Raw genomic sequence first — 22,625 nt, forward strand, 5'->3', positions numbered from 1 at the left:
GGGGGGGGGGGGTTTGGCATATATAAAATACCCTGCTACAGAGGGAGTGTCTTTTAATTCATTTTTAGAGGGAGAATTTTAGCAATGAGACACACAATTGGAAGAAGGGTTAATTGAAACTAAGGCCCCGAGCCATTTTATCAAACTCTAAATATTTAACTGAAATACCTAAATTGAGTCCAAAAAGCTTAAGAATTGGTAATTGCTTATTCACCTTCTCTTGATTTGACTGTTAGCTGTAAAACATGTGAATGGCAAAACTCATGAAACTAGTGATGCAGTGATTTAAGCTTGTTTACTTACAGGCCATTTCACCTTTATCCTCTCCTGTTTATCAGGATTTATTTGCTTTCTCTTACACCTTAGTTATCACTTTCTGTGATAAACAGCTTTTCTGTTTTGTCGTCTTGCCTGTTTTATCCAGTCTACTGTGATTCTCTTCTCTGGGTAGAACTTTTGAAGAACTTTAGCAGTACCAGAGATGTGGTATCATCTTCCACTGACAGCATGAGTTACGATGGGAAGAAACTTGAAACTGTCCTGTTACAAGACTGATTTAGAGAGGCGCATATAGAAGCTCTTCCTTTAAACTTCTCTCCAAATGTATGGTTATTTCTTGTAATTTGACTGAATTGGGGGTTGTATTAGCAAAAATAGTGAAAACTTGGTCTTCCTCCACAACACACATTTTAAGGAAAAGAAATAATGAAAATACTGAATGAGTAGCAAAGACTGAGTGACTCGTGTTATTGATTACAGCTACTAAGGGAAGGACCAATGACTTTATATGTACCATTGCTTTTATTTAACATTAGAGCCTTGTCTTAAAGAACAGTAACTTTAATTATTTTCTTGCTTGCTTCATATACACATTTCAAACCTAATGAAGCCCTTTGGGTGTCATACTCACAATCAGTGAACACATTCAATGGCAGTGTATTTTATAAGAAACATGTAGCTAAATTGTGGGACACTGCATCATCACTGTTCCTGGTAATAGTAGCTGTGTCTGAGCTGTCGCTTGTGATTCTTGGGGAGAAACTGCAGTTCACAACAATTTTTGGAAAGAAGTGAAACTCAGCAGTCCAGAAATGCTTTAGGACATCTGTCCTGGTTTCATCTGGGATAGAGTTAATATTCTTCCTAGTAGTTGATATAGCTTTGTGTTTTGGATTTAGTATGAGAATAATGTTGATAGCATATTGATGTTTTTAGTTATTGCTAGGCAGTGTTTATACTAAGTCAAGGATTTTTCAGCTTCTCATACCCTGCCAGCAAGAAGGCTGGAGGGGCACAAGAAGTTGGGAGGGAACACAGCTAGGACAGCTGACCCAGACTGGTCAAAGGAATATTCCATACCATGTGACATCATGCCCAGTATATAACTGGAGGAGGGTTGACTGGAAGGGGTGAGCTGCTGCTCAGGGACTGGCTGCACATCAATCGGTGGGTGGTGAGTGATTGCCTCGTGCATCTTGGGGTTTATTGCCTCGTCTTTCTTGGGGTTTATTTCACTCTTTTTGTTATCTTCATTTTCATTACTATTATTATTATTATATTTTAACTTTTATTGCAGTTATTAAACTGTTTTTATCTCAACCCACAAGTTTTACTTCTTTTCAATTCCTCTACCCATCCCACCGGGAGGGAGGGGCGGTGAGCAAGCAGCTGCATGGTGCTTATTTGCTGGCTGGAGTTAAACCACCACAACATCTCAGAGTATTTAAAAATTAATTCATTTCTGTTGGAAAAAGCTCTGATAATACTTAAAACCAGCAATGGTAAACAGTATTTGGATATTTGTTCATATCTGGTTTATGGTTTATCTCAAGGACTTCCTTACCAGCTTTTTCAAGTAGGCTTATTAAACTTCATAGTGGTGTTTAGAAAGCACATGTGGGGTGTAGTCCTTGAAGCAGTGTATAAGAAAAATAACCAAGGACTTTTCCTTAAACCAGAACTGATTAACTTTTTTTTTTCAGTTTACTAGATAATCAGAAAATTAATTTTCAATTGATGATTAAATGTGGTAAACACTAGACATGTGTATGTTAGAAAATTATCCCTGATAAATTGCCATCTTGAAGGACTTCCCTAGCAATGTTGCATTTGGCTCATATGTATCTTTAATGAGTTAGTGATGAACAATACCTTAAAAAAAAAACAAACCACCCAAACAACAAAAAAAAGACCTTTCCTGACTCTGTAAAGTCTGAATATCTGATTCTTCTCTCATGTGATATGCTGATGAGCCTTTATTGACTTTAGTGGAATAATTTCTCATTTATGTTGCCATAACAGAAAAATGAATAGTACCTTTTCTTTTCTCAGTTCTGTGGAGAATTAGCTGTAAGGGTAAGTGGCTATTTCTTTCATCTCCCTTCGGTCAAAAACTGTTTCCAGCAGAACAAGTTGATCATTGTTCCTGGAAAGAAGGCAGCGACTCTTGGTCCTGAAGTTGTTAACAAGGTGTGGATGCTCTTTTATTTTTGCTTATTGAGCAAACTGTGATCATTCTTTTCAGATGAGGATTGCTACTTACCTTCCTATTTTTGATGTATGACTGCTATACATTCTATATATTTTTCCTCTCAGTCCATTTTCTAGAATGCATTCCTACACAGCTTTCTACACTGTGCTGTGTGAGATCCTATCTTCAGTCTTTGGTGAATTCTCTGATGTGCTGTCTGTGAACAAGTTGGGTCTTGCTTTTCATCATTGGCTCCTTCATGTTTTTGATGATTGAACCACCAAGACAGTTTGTATGTTTGTGTTAAGTATAGTTCAAGGAACTAGCTGTAGTGCAAGTACACTTGGGAATTTAAAATGGTCCTCTTGGGATTCCTCCACAGTCTCTAGCTTCTCTGAAAGTTCTTTCAAGTTTAGACCATATAAAGACCAGTAGTTATACCTGTGCTTTAATCAGGCATTGGAAAGGAATTGAGAGCATTCTAGATTTTGATGAGAAACCACCTCGTACTTAAAAAGTCTTTGAGAGAAGAGCCTTCTGTCTGGGATTATTAGATATCTAATATATTGTCTTTTGCAACTACAGAGATACTTTTGTAGTTCATCAGCATAGCATAGATTGGTTCTGAGTAGAAATTATGCCTTTTCCATGAGAAAGGCTGGATGGGTAGCTTCTGATGTGTCTTTATTACATACTTCTGTGGTCATCCTGTGCAGTTAAGTGTTTGAACATTTCATATGTTTTTGTAAATAATATACTTTGAAAAAATTCGTAACAAATTCTCTTTCTATTTTAAAAAATAATGTTGGGGCCCAGTAATTATGCCTCTTGCCCTAGCATTTATTTACCTAATAAAGCTGAAAAAAAAAAAAAAGCAGCAACAAATCAGTTACATGTTTGCCACCTAATAGAAAATCTGTGAATGCTTACCCTATGTTTTGTGGAGACTGTTCCTTTGGCTTAACCAATAAAAGAAAAGTAGTAGCCATTAAAGGACTAAAAATAGTGTCCTACTGGCGCCTGTACAATGCCAGACTGCTTTATTGTCTTGACTTAATTGCATTTTTACAAGAAGCAAGGTTTTGTTTGTTATACTAAGTTAGTAAAACATGTAGGTGATCTATAAGGACTTTCTTCATGGAGGAGTGTATAGTATTTTCATGTTCTCTGGGGAATTATTTTCAAATTATTTATCTTCTTTTTTGGTTGTATCAAGTTCATATGTCACATTTTAGAAATAGTAATTCTTTGAGGCAGCATTATGGAATTTCTTAGCAATATTTTACAAAACTGAAAATAGTAATTCAGATATGCTTGTACTGCCTGTTCTAGTAGCTGAAGTTTCCCCATAGACTTAAAAAAAAAAAAAAAAAGTTTTAAATATGTTCTTGTGGAATGTTTTGTTATTTGAGTAGATAAGTTTTAACCTTCGATTTATGACAGGTAGAAATTGGATAAAAAAGGCAGTAAATTAAAATGCACAAAACATAATAAATAATGTTTACATTTAGTAGTTAAGTAAAAAAATAATTTAAAACATACTAGATGCCCAAAGGCAAGAAGTTTAAACATGTATGCTGTATTTACAACTGAGGTTATACATACATGTCCATATGTGCATATACCTACACACTTGTGTGTGTGTGTGAGCATTTACATATATATATTTGTAAGGCACTATCTGCAGGTGGTAAGTTGGGCATATCTCTGCTAAAACCATAACTATCAGTATTTTAGAACTGATTTATTTCAGTTTATTGCTTCTCTCTCTTTTGTAATATGCTGTTGGAGGAAAATCAAGTTTTTCTGCTTGATTTGGTGTCCTCATTGAATTGCTAAGCAGAAAATGTTTTGTGCACCAGCAGAAAGAGGTGCTAATTCTAAAAGCTGGTGTAATGTCTCCATCAGCTCTGGTTCCTTGTGTTTTGCCAGCAAAACAGGATCATAGAAATGATGGGCTGGAAGGAGCAGGGCTGACACATTCAAAAAGAGAATTGACTAGGTCATTCTACCACCATATTTTGCTTGCTTTTAAGTATTACTTTCAGTGGAAATTCCATATTATCCCTCTGCTTTTTTTCTTTTTCCTTACACATGCTACTAGAATTTTATCTTTTTTATACTAACTTACCTTGGTTTCTCTGCAGTGTCTTTAAGATCAACAATTACAGTATATCTGGTTTTGCATACGTGTTCTCTTCAACGTTTGACTATACTTTTTCCTCTCCTTTGGACACTGCCCCAGTTGGTGTTGCAGTGAGGTGCTGAAATGAAACAAAACTTTACCTAAGGCCTTGCCCGAAGCTAAGGGTAGCAGAAAGATTGCCTTTTCTTCATAATGGATTGTACTGCATTTATGCAACCCATTGTAATGATGACTTTTTATGCAACAATATGTTGTTATGTTTGGTTTATGATCCAGTATGATCTTGGATGACTTTCTGAAGAACCGTTCCCTAATCAGTTTTTCTCTGTTCTCTGTGGGTTCAGGTATTTGTTCCTGCTGCAACAAAGCCTCTGACCATTCCTTACTCAAAGTCTTCATGTTATGTCTCCAAGTTGGCAATATTGTTTTGAATTGAAGTCTGGTTCTCTTGATACAGTTTTAATTTGCTTAGCTTTATGCCTCTGCAAATTTATGATGTATATACCCCATTCTACTGTCTGAGTCGTTAAAGTATTAAACAGCATCAGATTCAGGACAAACCCTTGTGGAACAGAGTGCAGTGTGTCCTTCTGTTTTAGTCTATAACTTCTCCAAGTTTAGCTTTTCAAACAGTTTTCCATCCATATGGTGCTCGTTTCTCCTAACTCACTTATTCACTGGTAGCTTATGAGAATGTTCTATGAGATGGTAACAAAAGCCCCACTAAAGAGAAGCTAAATATCAATGATTGCATTTCATCCATTCGTAAGGCCTGTTACTGCATCCCAGAAGTAAATTACACTGCATATGACTTATTCTTGATACATCTTGGCTACTGGTTATCTTTCTGTTCTTTCTTAAGCACTTAAAAATTGTTTGATTATTTGCCCTTATATTTTCCTAGGCTGAGTAGTCTGTAACTTCTTTGCTTTTTTTCCTTTTCCTTAACCTTATTTTTTAAAGATAGTTGCTACATTTCATCTTTACATTGAGCTAGTACTCATTTATTCTCCCCTAGTTCTTGGCAGAGAGGGTACATCCTTTCATTTGATCCATTTCCTTTTTCATTCTAGGGCCTAGTCTCCTGGTTTTGCATGCTATATGGTTATGTGTACACCCTGGGCTTTTTTGGAGGTCAGTCAGTTCTCTTCAAGAGCACACCTTTGGCACACAGATAGGAGGGATATATACTCAAGTTTACCTTCAGCATTATCCCAGGAGTCACTGCACCTTCAGGAACACTCATGCCATGACCTAGTTTGCGTAACACACTCATACTCATTCACTCAGCATCCTGTTATTAATATATTATTGGATGCTTGTTATTAATGGTGAAAACATCAACAAATAATTATGCTGGGTTTTTTGTTAATGATGGAAGTACTAAATTGGGCCCAGGTGTTTTAGAAGCAGTAAGCTAAAGGGAATAGAACTGCAGCTTACAAGTGACCTTAGTGATGAAAGTTAATGCAAAAAAAAACCCCAACAAACCAACCCATACCCTAATAGTACAATAAAGATCTAGAACTGTTCATACTCTGCATATAACTTTATTTCTCTACTGAGTAACAAGCCAACACCACATTCTTAGGTGTTTCTTGCGGTAATACTTGCAGAGCAATCTCTTATCACTGGCATCCCTTGCCAGTTTTATCTCATACTGCACTTGACCCTTTTCTGATTGTGTCCCTACATGCTGTGTTACTTTAGACTTGTCAGTAGCAATCAGACCTAATTTGCACACTCTGTATTCTGCTTTTTGCATTTGAGCTCAGTGAAGAGCTCATGAAGTAGCTAAGCTGATCTCTTAATGTGCTGCCTATTCTTCCCTTTCATCAAGGGCAAAATTGCAAATTATCATAATATAATTTCTATATGAAAACTACTAGTTCACCTGAATTCTGTTCCTTTTTAGGTTTCCCTTTTCTATACAATTTAACCTACTCATTTTTCTATCCTATGGAACCCTGTTTATTTGATGGCCACTGTCTTCATTTTTACTCTTCACTTACCTTCTTAAAAATCATAAATAACCCGAGTTGCCTTCCAGCCCAAGTTTCTCATGAGTCTTTCTCCTATTGATTAGGATAAAATTCTAGATTTTTTTTTTCTCCCTTTTTTTATCTGCATGCGTTAGCAAGTGTGTGTCTTGGCTAATTCTGATTGCTTCTGAAAAACCTGGTTTGTTTAACCTTTCTTGATTTAGTGATGTATCAGTCCATTGCTGTGATATTGTCACTATGCTTCTGAGCATCCCTGACATCCCTGTATCCCTGACATACAGGACACAACTGGATTTTTTTTTGGTTGGTTGGTTAGTTGGTTGTGTTTTGGGGTTTTTTTTGTGGTTTTGTTTTTCCTTGTCCTGTTCTTTTTAAATGAATGATTCCTTTTACAGTAGAGCTAGAGGATGATGATTAGATGTCTTTTCAGTATAATCTGCATGTGTAGATTTACTGGGGAGTGCAATGGGAGCTTCAGTATCTTATTAGTACTAGTGGATGCCATATGTGTTTTGATGTAATGGGATTGATTGTATGGCTCCATTCTTGCCTTCCCAAGGAGTTTGGGTTTCAGGTATCCTTGCCTCTGAGTGGCTTGACCACCTCTTGTTCAAAAGTCCTGGTACCAGACACCGTGTAAGCTGTAAGCAGTTATAAAAGGAAGAGTATTCTATTTCTTGTTTACTGGATTAAGCTGTCTTTTACTACCTTTGAAGCTGTGAAACTCCTATTTAAGAATTTGATCTACCATATTTTTGTATTAACAACTATGAAAAGTAACCGAACAACTTGGTTTCCAGTGTTAAAGCTGTTACAGTTATCCTCAGTGTACCACTCTATTACTATGAGTTACAGTATTAGTAAAAAATAAAGCATGCCTGAGGCAGCTTTTTCCATATGTATTTCTAAATTTGATTTAAAACAAAATTCTGGTTCGCAGTTTGTAATCTTTATTTTACCCTGTAATGTTAAAAAGCAGCCTGCCCGGTTTTGTGGTATTTGCAGAGTTCTATGCTTTGCATGCGTGAGAACCCAGACATATAAACTGTATACTGTGTTCAGTAGTAGCCCAGCCAGAATTTATTATGTAATCTGAAATATAAGAGTGGAGATTTTTTTTTTTTTTTTTTTTTTTTTTTTTTTTTTTTTTTTTTTTTTTTTTTTTTTTTTCATCAAGAGGCCATCGTGAAGCTGCTACTTTGTCCTCATTTTCCATCTGAATCTGTGTGCCTTGACATGCTGAAGTAACTCTCTAGGCAGGGCTTGGTGAATGATGTTAAGCATTTTATCCCATACCAGATGATCTTAATGGTCCCCTTCTGTCTGGACTTGTGCAGAGATGGATACAGGAATGGATTTTTCTGGCTTTACACATGCTGAGAACTTGCTTATGTCACAGACTAATAATAAAAAGCCCCATCTATATAAGCTTATAAAGGGAATGGGGGGAGAGGCCTGTCCTAATATATTTAACAATATGAGTTATCTTACATTGCATACGTAACTATAAATATGTCATCTTAAGCAGGCTGTGGAAAGCCTCTACATCAGAGGTCTCTAAAATCAGACATTTTCAAATCTTTTGTCATTCAGAAGCTGCTTTCTCAGAGAGTACAAATTAGAGTTAGACTTTAGAAGATCACTAATTACAGCTGCAATAGGGATTTTGTCACAAACTCATGAAACCTGTCTGTCCTGACCAAAGGAGTGCAATTCAGCCAGTAAAATATAAATGAAAACACTACATATGGCTGCTTTTTCTGTAAGTTATAAAAAATAATTTTGTAACATATAGAATAGTTTTAACCAGAGAGGGGGAAAAAGCTGTGCTATTTAGATGTCAAACACATGGCAGTGTTGGAAACAAACAAGTAAAATATAGAATATTACTTCTAATTAATTTGCTTTATTGTTTGCTGGCTGATCTGTTCCTTGTACGCGCTGGTGAGTAAGCAGAAACCAATTTTGAAACCAGATGAACCAAGTGCTGCTTTTCTTGTGGTGCAGCCAGTCATATGGGATGGGAATTAGGAGGTTTTGGTATAATACTCAGGGACATTAGAATACACTGAAAACTTTGTGGAGAAGAGACCCACACTGACACTACATTGAAGATGCATGAAGGAACTGGTGGCTCTATGTGATGAGAGATGATGAGATGGGGTGATGTGACTTGGTGGTTGCTATTGCAGCAGACAAGGGGAAGATTTGGCATTATTGCAGTGAAGTGTGTAAGAGATCTCTAAGTGTATCAGTCTAGCTTTGCAGATGAAGATCTCTTCTTTTTACTTGTCTTACTGCATTAATAAAGCTGCATTATACATACCTTGAACAAGGGGGGGAATTTTCACATATAAATAAAAAAAAATTAAAATGAAGGTATGAGTTAAGGTTTTCTTACCTTTTTTTTTTTTTTTAAAGCAAATATAATCTGCTGTGATGACTGTATCATCAGGAAACCTGAGATGAACAAGGATAAGCTGCTGTAGCAAAGTTTTATCATCCTGTCATCTAGGGCTGTGGAAACACTATTAAATACGTTTATATGATTATTCTGGTGGTTATCTACAGTGCAGACCTCCATTTTTATTAATTTAAAAGCAAAAAGGTATATTAACCATACTAGAAAATATTAAATATATAAGGTATCATCTAAAATAGAAATAAACAATGTGGAAACAGGTTTTAATAAATTTTATAATTGACTTGATATTAAAAATGTGCATTATTTTCTAGTATTGTTCTTTACGCTGTGTTGAATTCACAGATTTCATAGTACAGCTACTTTAAAAATGAAGCTCGGTGTTTAGTATAATGAAAATGTACATTTAAGTAAAATAAATTCCAGGTTTTTGTACTTATTTTAATATTTGAGCTGTTCCTTTATCCTACTTGCTTTCATGTTTTTAGAATTGAAATATGCTTCATTGGAATAAGTACTGAGGGTAGTGATATATTTTTCTAATTGTATTTTTCTCCTTATCTGCTCAGTATTTCATTATGTACAAAATAATAGGATATTTTTTTTCCTACATCTTTTACTAATCAAAAATGTTTTTAAAAACTTCTCAGCTTTATAGAAGTGTCATTTTTATCAGTAATGGTTATTGTACTTTTTACTACTTTTGCTGTGAAGATCAGTGTTGCAGAAAAGCATCTGTGGAGACGGTGAGTGGGAAGAAGGTTTAAGATGTGTACTTGCAGATTTGATGTTGGGGATTTCTTAAGTGACAGTTTGTCTTGTTTCTCAGCCATATTATGTCTGAGTATGTGAGGATGACAGATAAAGAGCGTGACCAGATAGATCAAGATGCTCAGATATTTATGAGGACATGTGCCGACGCCATCTATCAGCTGAGAACAGAAGGTAAACCGAGCAACTCTTAGAAGTTTTTTTTCTTAGTTATTGATAAAGGCTAATATAATCTGAATATTGGATAGTGAATCTGAAATGCTTTTGGAAAGAGGTTGGTGAAGTCTCATTGCTTTTTCATTTGCATCTGTGTAATCCCATTGACTGATTAGTACTGCACTTAATTTTCTTTAATGTTAGTGAAAGGAGAAGCCAAAGCATAGAATTTTATTTATTTGTTCAAATACACTAATTAGCAAGGGTAAAAAAGATAGTCTTAAATATTTACTATTTGAATAGTAATTTGGCACTGTGGCACTGAGGCCTGAATCAAAGCTCACTAGATTTGGTCGTTGTCTCTTTATAGCTTGTCTACCTGTAAGGTATTACAGCTTTTCCAAGTTTGAGATAATTAAATAACTTTAACAGAGTCCTGGTAAAGTAACAGTTTTTGACAACTTGAGTATGGGATCATACCATTACACTATGTTACAGAAGTTGTAGAGAGAACTTCTGTTTTGCCATTTTCAAGTTGACTTGCTGTACGTGTGTGTTTTTATCAATATACCAAAGATTTTCATCAGCTTTGAATGCCATCTAAACATAGTTTCAGCATTATTCAGAATCACTGAAAGTCAGTCATGCATGGGAACTACATAGTACCAAATTAAGAAATATTAATGTATGTGTCAAGCATCCTTTTAAATCACATAAATCTTAAAAATTTCTGCGTAAGTCTATACACTGGAGAATGTTAGAAGTTCAGTATTTTAAGCAAGTTAAATGTCTAGATCTGTTTTGCTATTACTAGCTTGGTGACATCTTCTTCTTTAGGAATTTAGTTGAGATAATATGACTCAGTGGCATATATAACAAATCAATAACATAAATATTGTAATACACTAGCTATTTTCAGCTTTTGGTTAGTTGATTTGCTGTTTTACAGAACCTGTATTTAAATACAGCTATGTTTAAAATGTAATATATAACATACGTAAAATGTTAATAGGCTTTGAATATAACTGGCATATCAACTGAAAATGCAAACTTTTGTGCAATTTAGTAAAAATTTATAAGATTGTGTTATATCTTTCTTTTGTATTTCAGCACACAAGGGTGTCCAGTCTGCTCAGGTAAAGGAGCACAGAACAGCTGTCTTGGACTTCATTGAAGATTACTTAAAAAGTACTTAGTATTTATTGAATGGTTAAAAGTGTATGATTGTATTTTCCAAGAGAGAAATCATGCTTTTCTAAACTGAAATTTTGTTTACTGCTATCTTGAACAGGAGTGTGTAAGCTGTATTCTGAACAAAGAGCCATCCGAGTTAAGCGAGTGATAGATAAGAAGAGACTGTGAGTAGCGTCTAAAAATAGTTTAACTGTGCCTTTTGTTTGTAGGATATTCAACAAAGATATTATTCAGGTTTAGATTCTAAGGAGATCGTTTTAATGGGAATCTGTAGTTGGACGAGCAATTTCTGCTGTCAGCAGGTGCAGTCCAGGGCTCTCTTACACTTCCGGCATGTGAAGTTCAGTCTGTAAATGGTAGAATGCCAGTATAGTGTACTTCTCATTTATGTAAATGAATGAAGTAACAAATCAGTAAAATGTGGGTTAATAAACCTATTGGACTTCTACAGATTCAGCAAAATATTATTGTGTGTCCCATTAAGTAATATTCTGCATAAAATAATGTGGAATGAAATCCATATCTTGAAGATGCTGTTTAGGTACAGATGTTCACTTCTCTTTCTCTTTCCCCCCTGCACACACCCACCACCGCTCCCTGGCCCTGTTCCTTTTTTTTGGGGTGGTTTTTGTTTTTTGGGTTTTTTTTGGCCACTGTCTTTCTGCTAAAGCAAATGATTATGTTGTGACTAAATGCTAATTGAGATGGCAGGTCTTCATGGCAAATAGAAACATGATTAAAATAAAAATCTTGAATGTAACTTCTTAACTGAAACAAAAGAGTTTCTGCTTCCTATCATGACATACGTTCAGGCTGCTAACATAGAGGTGAAAATGTCTAGGGGAAGTTAAAAGTGATGTACTTGCTGGCTTTTTGTCTGGGTTGGTTTTTTTGGTTTTGTTTTTTTTTTTTTTCAGTCAAGTATCAAAAACCATACTGTTTCTTTTTCTGCACAGTCCCAGGTGTAAGTATGATAGAAAGAATGAACAGGTTTGCAATATATTTAATACCTGAAAGGCTCTCTGTGTGTCTTCAGTCTGCATTATTTGAGTTCTAACCTTAAATTCTTTTATGTTCATTTTAATTTAAAAATAACATTTTAGAACATACACATCCATAAATAAATTATTGAATGTTTTTCCAAGACTTGATGCTGCTTTATCAGTTTGGTGTTTGGATAGATCTGCTGTTTACATTGAAACTAGAGAAATGTTTTCAAAAGTCCATAAGTACATTTTATTCAAAGTGATTCAGCATGATTAAGCATAATTAGATTCAGTCAAATATATCCTCCTGAGACATAAGTAGTAGTACAAGCCAAAACCAAGTAAACAGAACACCCCAAACCAGTTCTGAAATTTGGTAACAAGTGATGAGAGAAAAGTCATTGTATTTTTGTAACTCCCATAACTTTTCAGAAAAAACATACAGAAACAAACTGTGTGATATCTTTTGTGTGTAAAAATACACGACCATATCGGTATTCTTCACACCAAAAAACTTCGTAGAAAGATAGCATAATTTCTGCAGTCATAGAATGAGATAACAAATACCAGCTCTTCTGTTTGTTGTACTCTTACATTATTGTTTCCATGTGAAATTCCAGACTCAGGATTTCTCAGATGACTAAACAGATAATTCAATATGGTGTATGCTAAACATGGAACAATGAAAGAGCTATTTCAGAAGTTAGAATACCACTTAAAGAGCAATAAGGCACTAAAAAATGAACCAGGAGATGCAGTCCTTTTATGCAATATTGGAAAATACTTCTTTGCCTCTTTTTGTGGATGTAAGAACTAGAAGACAGATGTTGACCAGGTGGAGTCTGTGTGCCTTGCAGATGTGATGTAATAGCTAAATTGTCATTTAAATTAAAATTCAATTTAAAAAAATCACAGGGCATAAACCAGTCTTTATGATGACTTGAAGAAAAATTGTCTTTTTTCATATACCTTCAACTCACTGATTTGTAATTTCCCCAAGGATTTCAGCAGACACTTTATGTGATAATAAGAACATGTTCCATCACTTAAAAGAACGAGGCTTTTTTTAAGTAGTGCATCCCAGGCGTTTTGTTCATTTTTAATTGAAAACTTAGTACATTAGCATACTGTGTGAAGTAAGGGCAACAAACAATAAAGGAATAAATATCTTTAAAAGTAAATTAATCCTAGCACAGATCTTCTTTCATGTAATTTAGTCAACTTAAAATTGCCTATCAAACAATACTGAGAGTTTTGCAGTAGAAATTTACTTCTTCATGTTTCCTTTCATACTGATAAACATTCTAAACTCTTCAACAAATTGCCTGAGTGTTACAGTTTTCTTATGTAAGTTGCCTTTATGTATTAACTCATATTTTTTTGATTAAAAAGTTCTGCCAATTGCATAGGACTATTTCCCCAGAATGAAAAGGTGAGAAACAGAAACACAAGCAGCTTTTCCTCTAAAGATAATGGGTTGTGACTTTCAGCTTTTATGTTTATTGGTATTCAAAATGTATATTTCATTTCAATTTTAGACTTCTTTTTCCATTAGAATACCTTGTGAGTTATGTATGCAATTATTCAAATCAAGCTGATATTTTTATTTTCTGGGGAACTGGTGTTTTATTAGTATCAGAACTATTATTTGAACTGCATGGACATCCAGATAAGTCTTTTTTTCCTCATTATTAGGCAAATTTGGGATTTGAGAGGGAGGAGATGAAAAAGAGTTCTTTTTTGTAAAATTACCAAAAGCCCAGTATCTGCAGAGTTTTTGAGCTAAGAAAAGTTCCCTATTACTCTTTTTTCTTGTTTAAATAACATAGTCACTCAGTGATGACTAATGCATTATATTCTGTTTTTTTCTCAGAATTTTCTAATTATGGGTTAGAATTTGGACACAATACAAAGAAGGAAAGGAACACAAAATGCAACACCTTCTGTTAAGCAGCAGGGGAAGATTGCAGATCGTAATGAGATTAACTGTTGATTATATGTGAGAGGGGAGGAAGTCATGAAGGTGGCACAGGAGGTGATTCAGCCCATTGCTTTTTGGTTTTTTGTTCTTTAGCTGCTCTAACAGCATAATTGCTAGGCTTTTTACTGTCTACTACGTAGCAGCTACAGCTTTCATTGTAGACAACAATAAACCACAGAAGTTTACTGGAAATTATAAACTAATTTTAAACTTTTTTTTGGTGCCACAGTGAAACATACTCGACAAGTACTTAACATGTAATCACTGAATATGCTTCTCATTTTTTGCATTGCCTTTGTATTAAAATTACGTAGCAGGGACTTGGATATTATATATATCTGTCCACTGCATACATTTTTTTCTTCTCCTTGCTTCTAAATGGTCTATTGTGTCTTTTGGCAGACAAGGTAAGGATTGCTTTCATCCTGGTTAAACTAGTTTAAAGCTAGTTAAATAAAAATCCTTGTTTCAGGAAAAAGCTAATTCTGCTGTATTTTCTTACTTTTCCTTTATAAGAATGGATAATATAAAGTAAAATTGTAACTATTAACTTGAGAAAAAGCAGTAGTGGTGGCTATTGCTACTAAAAAGAATTTTCAGTGTGACCAAATGTTGTTTGTTTTGGTTTTTTTTTGAAAATATGTAATTTAATACACCAGATTTTTGAAAGGAAGTTTAATAAAATGCCTTATGTTTTTATGCTATAGCCTTCAAGATTCTCCTCAACTCTAAACATGTAACGTGTTTTGTTCAGGGATACTATTCATGCTTTCTTTGCTTTTGTAATAATATTTATATGAAAGTTAATAAATACATATTCTATCTTGACTGGGAAACCTGTAATGTGAAGTTTGCAAGAGTTAGTGTCAAATTTAATAATTTGATTATTCTCATTTCAGAGAAATTCAAATGTTAAATGATAGGCTCTTGTGTTTCTAGGTCCAGACTTGAACCGGAGCAGAGCAATGTGTCCAAATCGCCTCTTTCCCCCGAAAAATCTTCTCAGAATCCTTTAGATGATTCTGAAGAAAAACTATCTGCTGAGGAAAACAAAGGTAAGAATAAAACATAGTTATATTTCACTTCTTGTGACAAGGCCTGTCTGATCAATAGTACTTCTGTCATATCACAAGGGCCTGTTCCTGTGAGTTGCACCTTTTCTATTTTCATCTTCCCTGTGCTGATAAGGCTTTTGTGAATCACATTGTGAGACTGAGGAAGCAAAATCTTAAACTTTTGACATGCTTTTTCCAACCAGCTAAAACAGTTTTATGCCTTGCTGGATTTCTCATCCTCTCAAACTCTGTATGAACTTTATTTATTTATTATCAATATCCATCTACTTAGATACCTTCTTTTCATTGATGGTAAGGAATTGGGAAGTGGGTCAATGACTTTCTGGGAATATTTTCTTGTTTGTAAGCACAGAGTTGAAGGTAGAATATGCTCATAGAGGGGAGGTTACTGGCTGGCCAGATCCAGTAGTTTTGCGCATGCTCTTCTCCACAGCATTGAGTTTCCCCACTGGAAGGACTGTATCTCATCCTTCAGTGGGCAGGAGATAGCCAGAAGCCCAAAGCAGTATCTCTGACCCCAGCTGAAGCTGGTGCTGTTCTTGACAGGACTTGTGAACATTGCTTCTGATTTCTTGGTGGCCTGCTTCTGAGGCTGGGGGATGCAAGTCCCTTCTCTTAGCCTTTTCGATCTGTCCTGGGATGTGTATGCTGGCAGAACTTTGTTGCAGAGTGCCTTTCAGAGTACTGCCACTATGCAGATAATTTCAGGTTTCATACCTAGAAAGAAATCTTGGTTTTGTGATCCTGGAGTTGTTTTCCCTGGCTTGAGTTCTCTTGCTTGTGCTCTCTGGAGGAGTCAAAGTACCCTGTAATTTACAGCGTGAAATTGCTGTGGTTTTTTTGTCAGAAACAGAAATGGCATGAAATGTGACGTTACATTAGGATAATACTCCATCAAGATAGAAGAAATGCACTGCATGGCCGTATTATTCTGATAATCAGTTATTGTTTGTTTGGTGATTGTTATCAAGAAGGTTCCTCTGGTTGGTGACTTTAGAGCTGTACAAATGGTGGATTCATGCAAAGTGGGTACTCCATTTGTGGATGAAGACTCTTATACTGAATTACCTCACAGTGTGTGAATGGTTTCATTTTCTGATATGGCATTACTTATCTTCCTAATCGGTTTGTACTTCTGCAGCCCTATCAGTATGCTTTTACACACACACACTCCACCCCCTTGACACTGAATTTATTGCAAGAAGTAAAGGTTTTGATTATGTGTCATTTCTAGTGCTTACGACATTTTTATAGTATGTCTTAAGTGATGCAGCACACAGACACATAGATGAGTTTCACCTTAACACGTTATCAGTGTTTCGCAGCTGTGAGCTAGTGCCAGCAGAGGAGCAGCAGTGTAGTAGCATCTTTGTTGCCCTGTGCTCTTTCCTTGTTACTGAATGTCTCCACAGTCTCAGAAAGTGTGCACTCCCACCACATAGTGTCATTACAATTTTTAGCTCCAAAAATCTGTGCTACACCATGGAGAACACTGTTCTTTGGTTGCCTTGGACGCAGCAAACCACTTCAGTAAACAGAAATGAAGCTTTGTTTATTGCACATTAATTTTGATTACTTTAGTTTTGACTTATTAGTTTATGCTTTAAATTTTTATAAGAAAGTAGGGGTCCTGTCACATAAGATTCTGATGCAGTACTTATGAGGGATTGCTGACTAGTCTTTGAGATAACTATGAAACTTGTATATCAGAATAAATTGGTCTGAAACAGTTTGTAAGTGCACACATCCTATGATTTCTCACAGAAGAGTAAGATTGGTTGCTGCTGCTTATAGAAATCAGCCTTGTGACTTCACTGGTAGGTGGTTGTCAAAGCATGGAAATAGCATGAACGAGGTGACTAGGAAATGAAAAACTCAGCTTAAATATTATAGCTTTTGATTATTTTTTTTTTCCAAGTAACTCTTCATGTTTTTAAACTGGAGAAATTAGCATGTTCAGAAATAAACTATTTCCTCCTCAGGACGGTAGTGATTTAGAGAAAGGTGGTCACGTGCATTTATGAATTAGCCATCATCAGTGTGCCTGGGTCCCTTGTGTTAAATATCGCAGCTGTAACGATAGTTCTGAGAGCAGCTTGTGGTCCTGTCCTTAATTTGAATGTTATGATGAACAGCTGAATGTCCTACATGGTGTGCTGAAGCACAACTTGGGTTTTGTCTGTTTTTTTGGCAGAAATTGAGAGAAAATGTGATTACTTTTGTTTTGAGGCAAAGCACCTGTTTACATTAGAATTATACTGGACATGTCTCATGGTAGGAAAATAGTCTCTCTGGAGATTGCTTTTATATGCTGACAGTATTTATTTGCATATTACAAATTTGACATTTAGTTTATGGAAATAAATGTAAATAATGAGTAGTTTTTGAACGGGTCCACAAGCTTAGCAGCTGTCTCCTTTCAGAGGATTTGATCATTACTTTGTATCTCTGTCATGCGTTAACTGCTGCTCTTTCTGCAAAAGAAATGTGGTTTGTTTTTTGCTGGATGAATTGTAGAAAAGCATTAATGTCAGCTCTATGAAAACTGTGGAACAACTTTCCCAGGAGCCAGAAACATGCCACGGTGACAGGAGGAACCCTGGGGAGATACATGTTTCTTGCTTACCTCTTACCATAAATGTGTTTGCTTATTATCAATTACATTGGATACAGGTGCTGTGTTTTTAACAGTGATGACAGTGCCTGAAAGTAATTGGTTCCTCTGGGATAAAATAGGAATATATCTTTTGGGTTTTTTTGCTCCATAAACTAATTATCCTTTCTTTGAATCCAGTAAATAATTCATTATAGTTTTGATATAATAAAAATACACTGATTACCTAAACAAATAAGTTTTGTGTTTCTGTGAAATAAACTTGAAATACTCATGATACCCCATGGAAAACAGAGCTGAATAATTTCTAAATAATCTTTAAAGATATTCTTGGTTTTATTTCTTACTACTTATGAGAAGTAAGGAAAAAAAAATTCTCTTCTGTTTACTATATTCCCTATCCACATCCCTCATTTGAACATTATCATTGTACATCCTGGTTTGGTTGTTGGGAAGAAAAATATACATTTATAAAGGAGACATACACAACAATACTCTTTTTTATAATCTTTACTTTTCAACAATCTTCACAAAATACTATAGTGAAGGATAAAGGGGGAAATTTCTACTTATAATCCTTTACATATATTTATTTATAAATAGGAAAACTCATTTCAGAGGCTTCCTAAGACAAGTCAGTATCAGAATGATGATGCATCAGTGCTGCTTATGCAATTGAAAAAAAAGTAGGTTTAGAAGGTTATAACAAAACAAATGAAAATACCTGTAAATGCTTGAAAAACTTGACTGGGATGAATAGGAAGTCTGATATCTATAAAAAAGTAAAAACTAAATCTTTCTGTATTTTAATTTGCAACCTGCATCTGATAAGTCAAAGCAGGCTCAGCTTTGATCCATTGTGGGGTGGTGTAAATCTCTTTTGGGTTTTGTAGAAGTACTGCAGCCATAGGGGAAAAGAGGCCTTCTCAAGAGTGCAGTCTTACCATGAGGATTTTAAACACTGATGCTATAACAGCTTCAGAAACAGTAGGTTTCTGCAGCATATATTTTTTCTTTCTCATTCTAACTTCTCTGTCTATAATCAGAAGTATATAATTAAGCCTAAAAATAAATCTTCCAGAAGCGAATATCCCAGAAATAGCCATTCAAGATCTTTTATGCCCAACTCCTGCTAAGATTTATGCAGATGATTAGCTTTAATCAAAGGGGAAGTGCTGTTGAAATCAGTGAAGCAGCTATGATGTGTAAGGGTTAGTTTGGGAAATCGGATCTGATTCCTGTTACATGCAGGAAGACCCCTTGCACAGTGTGCTGCAGGGTTTGCATTGTAATATGCAGTTTGAACAGTGTGAGGGAATTGAGTTTGTCCTGTGAACTTTGCTCAAAATGTCTTTGAGATTCTGGTTTTAGTTTTTGAATGAGGAGCTGGTGGTTCTGTCAAGTCTCATTGGAAGATAATAGTTTGCATATAGACTGCCATTTTGAAAGTTGTGTGGGTTTTTTTCTGTTAAGACAAATGTTGCAGTATTTTGTGCCCTTACAAATGTTGGTGCGTTGTGAGTTGTTTCACATGCTTCACTGTCAACATATTAGTGATTTGTAGTTCACCAAATTAAACATATGTGTAGACTTTTCTCCCAGTTTAGAAGTTAAAGGTTATTGGTGTAATTTTGTGGTGTAAATACAGGGTGAATCTCAGTTAATGACAAATGAGATACAACAATTTCATCAGCATTCTGAAATGGATGAAAAATTATTTTTCACTTTACTCCTTAGTGTCCTGCATTGTCTCAAGTGTTTGGTGGTCTTTTTTATAGACAGAAGTCTACCTGATGCTCAAAGTAACCTTGGATTATGGGCGGACAGCAAAGGTGAAGATGAGCTGTCACCTGAAGAAATACAAATGGTAAGTATATCTTTTGTCTTACTGTCCATTTTACTATATATTCTGCTGTATTCATATGTGTTAAAGTACTTATTCACCCACATTCTTTTTCAACTTTCATTTTATACAGAATAATGCCATAACGATACGCCTTTTGTGCATGGCTTCCTGGTTCTTCTGGTAGCAGCTAATACTTAAAATTGCTACAAAATACTTACATGGAGCCCTAAAATTAGTAACAACTATTTTTCAATAATTGAAATTAAAATGATTTTTAAAATTACAATTATGAATTGCTTTTTTTAGTCAGGAAACAATGGAAGTCAAGGCAACATAAGAAAAAGTGTTACGAAACTTCTGAAAGAATAAAGTGTTGGCCATTTTTTTTACTTGGACTATTTCTAGAACACACCTTACATAGTTATACTATTTAGGTATAACTATGAAGTTATACTTCATTTTATTCCTTTTTATTTTTGGATGATCAAAATCAGATTAGTTTACTAGTAGGAATAGTTATAAGCTTCCTGTCATAACAGAATCTCATGAATTTTATCTTTTCCGGATTTCCCTGTTACCAGCATGTTTATGTACTGTTTGATCCAATTCTGCTTACAGTTGAACTGATACAATACAAAATTTCTGACATAAGCATGACTGATGACAACCTATCTGTTAGACTTTTCAATATTTCTGAAGTTTGTAATTTTGAACATGGTTCAGAATTCTTAGAAAACCTCTCTACATTAACACACATTGCCTTGTTTTACATAAAGAAAAACTGATAATTAGGTGGTAAATGTGCAGTTTTCAAAATGGTGAGCTTTACAAAGTCAAAGGCTGCTGCAGCATGAGTATGTGAAGTTTCCCTGGTGCTGATCAGAGGTGTCCCAAACTTAATATGCATCAGTCTTCTCATCAGAGATGAGTAAGTTGCACATAATTATGATATGGTTTATCAAAGAGAAAAGGTTCTTCAGAGTCTGCCTTTGCACTCAAGAACAATATGAGAGCATCCAGTCTGAAATCTAAAGGCTTACTTCTGTTTTCTATTTTCCTTTTAAAGATAATTCTTTGCATATATTCATTTTTCTGCGTTTAGACACAATATTATAGCCACCTTGCTGTAAGCTTGCAAAGGATCAGAAGGAAACAAGCATCAGAGATGATAGCTCTGGCAGGGCTTACTAATAACAGACTACTAAATGTTGGATTGCTTTTTGTAGGCCTGACACTGTAATTAAGCTTTAAACACGTTACATCCCTTGCAATGGTATTTTGGGAATAAATACATTTCTTTTTCATTAAATCCTTTTATACTTTTTAGAGTAAGGCCCTAGATACTTCATGACTTGGATGAGTTGCTGAAGTCTGTGAGTTTTGTTCTATTTCTGTTATCAGGACTGCAGAAAGATAAGCATCTTAAAGTGCTGATTTTTGCCTGCTGAGGATTTGAATTTTTCCCTGGAATAAATTCTCTTTATTGACTTGTGAGGGGGAGTGATTCCAGGCCTAAGTAAATAAATAAATAAATAAATAAATCTATGTTCATACTTTAATGCTTTGAAGGATTCCTAGACTCCTAAATCTCCAATCCTGAACTGCTTATCAGGTGTTTGCACAGATCTTCCTAGGGGAGAACCAACAGACATTTTTAAAAAATCCATTGTTGTTCTTTACCCATTCAGAGCTCTCCCATGCTGTGCTTTTTTTTATTTATTCTATATTTTTAAAATTTACTGGTTGTTTTACACTGATTTATGTCTATTATGCTTTCAGGAGTTGCACTTCCTGTGAAAAGGGATATAAAAATAACACTGATGCTCCAAATTAAATAAACTTTTAGCCCAGACAGACTCTAATATGTCCTTAGCTTACATAGTTCTGCCTGTAGTTTTCAAGAGAATGTGTAGTATATAACAGTGCCTTGATGCCAGTGACATGATTAAGCCTAGAAAAATTCTGCTGGAAACTTTAGATATCAGCTTTGAGTTTACCAGTCTGCTCCATGGGAAAAGAGACACAAATTTACTAGTCTGTTTAGAGAAGCAGAAGATCAAAATGCTACCAAAATAAAAATACATACTTTGAAGTCCTATATATATATTAATAAACTGAAATATTGTTACTGCTCTTGTGCCATAGTTTATTCTTAAATTTCCATGTGTGAGTTTGTATACAAATTTTTTTTAACATACTCTCAGTACTTGTGTTTTAGTACTGATACTGGGAAACTAGAATTGAAAACAGCATGCAAAGGGACATCACCACAGTCTCCTCTCTGGTTATAATTTATTCTAAGTTTTGCAGAAAGCTGGCTCTGAGCTGGATGTCTGAATCTCCTGCTGAATCTTGCTGCTGTTCTTATCTTACCCAGAGCTGTTCTCTCCTGTTGTACCTCAGTGCAGGCTGACAGTATGACCACCAGTAGTCAGGGCTGTCTCTATCTCAGCTTCTCATGCTGACTACAAGTCTATGCTTCTGGCACTGCTGTGAAGTAATACAGGCTTGCTTTCCACCTCTCCTAAAAATTAACAACCATCAATTACTTCCACATTATACCTTAGAAGGAGTATATGTTTATGTTTATTGTGATTTAAAAGAAAAGTGAGTCAGCATTCATAACAGTATTAATACAGACAATTTTTTCTTTCTCCATCAGTTGTCAAGTAGAAAGCAAGCTGATTGTTTCTATTATAGATAATGCCCCCCAGTGAGGGTCATTTCTTGTCAGGTTAATTTATTGCTGTTGGATTGGATTGCATATTATTGGAGTTGTCAAACTGTAAATAGAGTTGTCTGTGTAATATGTATATGTGCACAGCAGGGCATCACATGTAAATGTTGTCACTAATATATTGATACTCAGAGCAGAGCTGAGCAAAGTGAGGCATTGATCTATTCTGTGGACCTAATGTGATTGATTATTTTTTTTTTTTTCCTTTTGTGTGGGTGGGGGG

At 35.1% G+C, this 22,625-nt stretch overlaps 1 protein-coding gene across 1 annotated transcript in view; it reads left to right on the plus strand.

Moving 5' to 3' along the window:
• The window catches only part of STX18 (syntaxin 18), a 34,387-nt gene that overhangs the window by 2,313 nt on the left and 9,449 nt on the right, over positions 1-22,625 (plus strand). Inside the window, exons 2-6 of the mRNA XM_026846564.1 lie at positions 9,871-9,986; positions 11,079-11,156; positions 11,260-11,326; positions 15,069-15,184; positions 19,598-19,686. Coding sequence (XP_026702365.1) covers positions 9,878-9,986; positions 11,079-11,156; positions 11,260-11,326; positions 15,069-15,184; positions 19,598-19,686 — 459 coding nt within the window. The 5' untranslated portion in view covers positions 9,871-9,877. The remainder of the gene's footprint in view (positions 1-9,870; positions 9,987-11,078; positions 11,157-11,259; positions 11,327-15,068; positions 15,185-19,597; positions 19,687-22,625) is intronic.

This window comes from Athene cunicularia (genome assembly GCF_003259725.1).
Source record: "Athene cunicularia isolate RWA chromosome 4 unlocalized genomic scaffold, athCun1 chr4_part1, whole genome shotgun sequence".
NCBI lineage: Eukaryota > Metazoa > Chordata > Aves > Strigiformes > Strigidae > Athene > Athene cunicularia.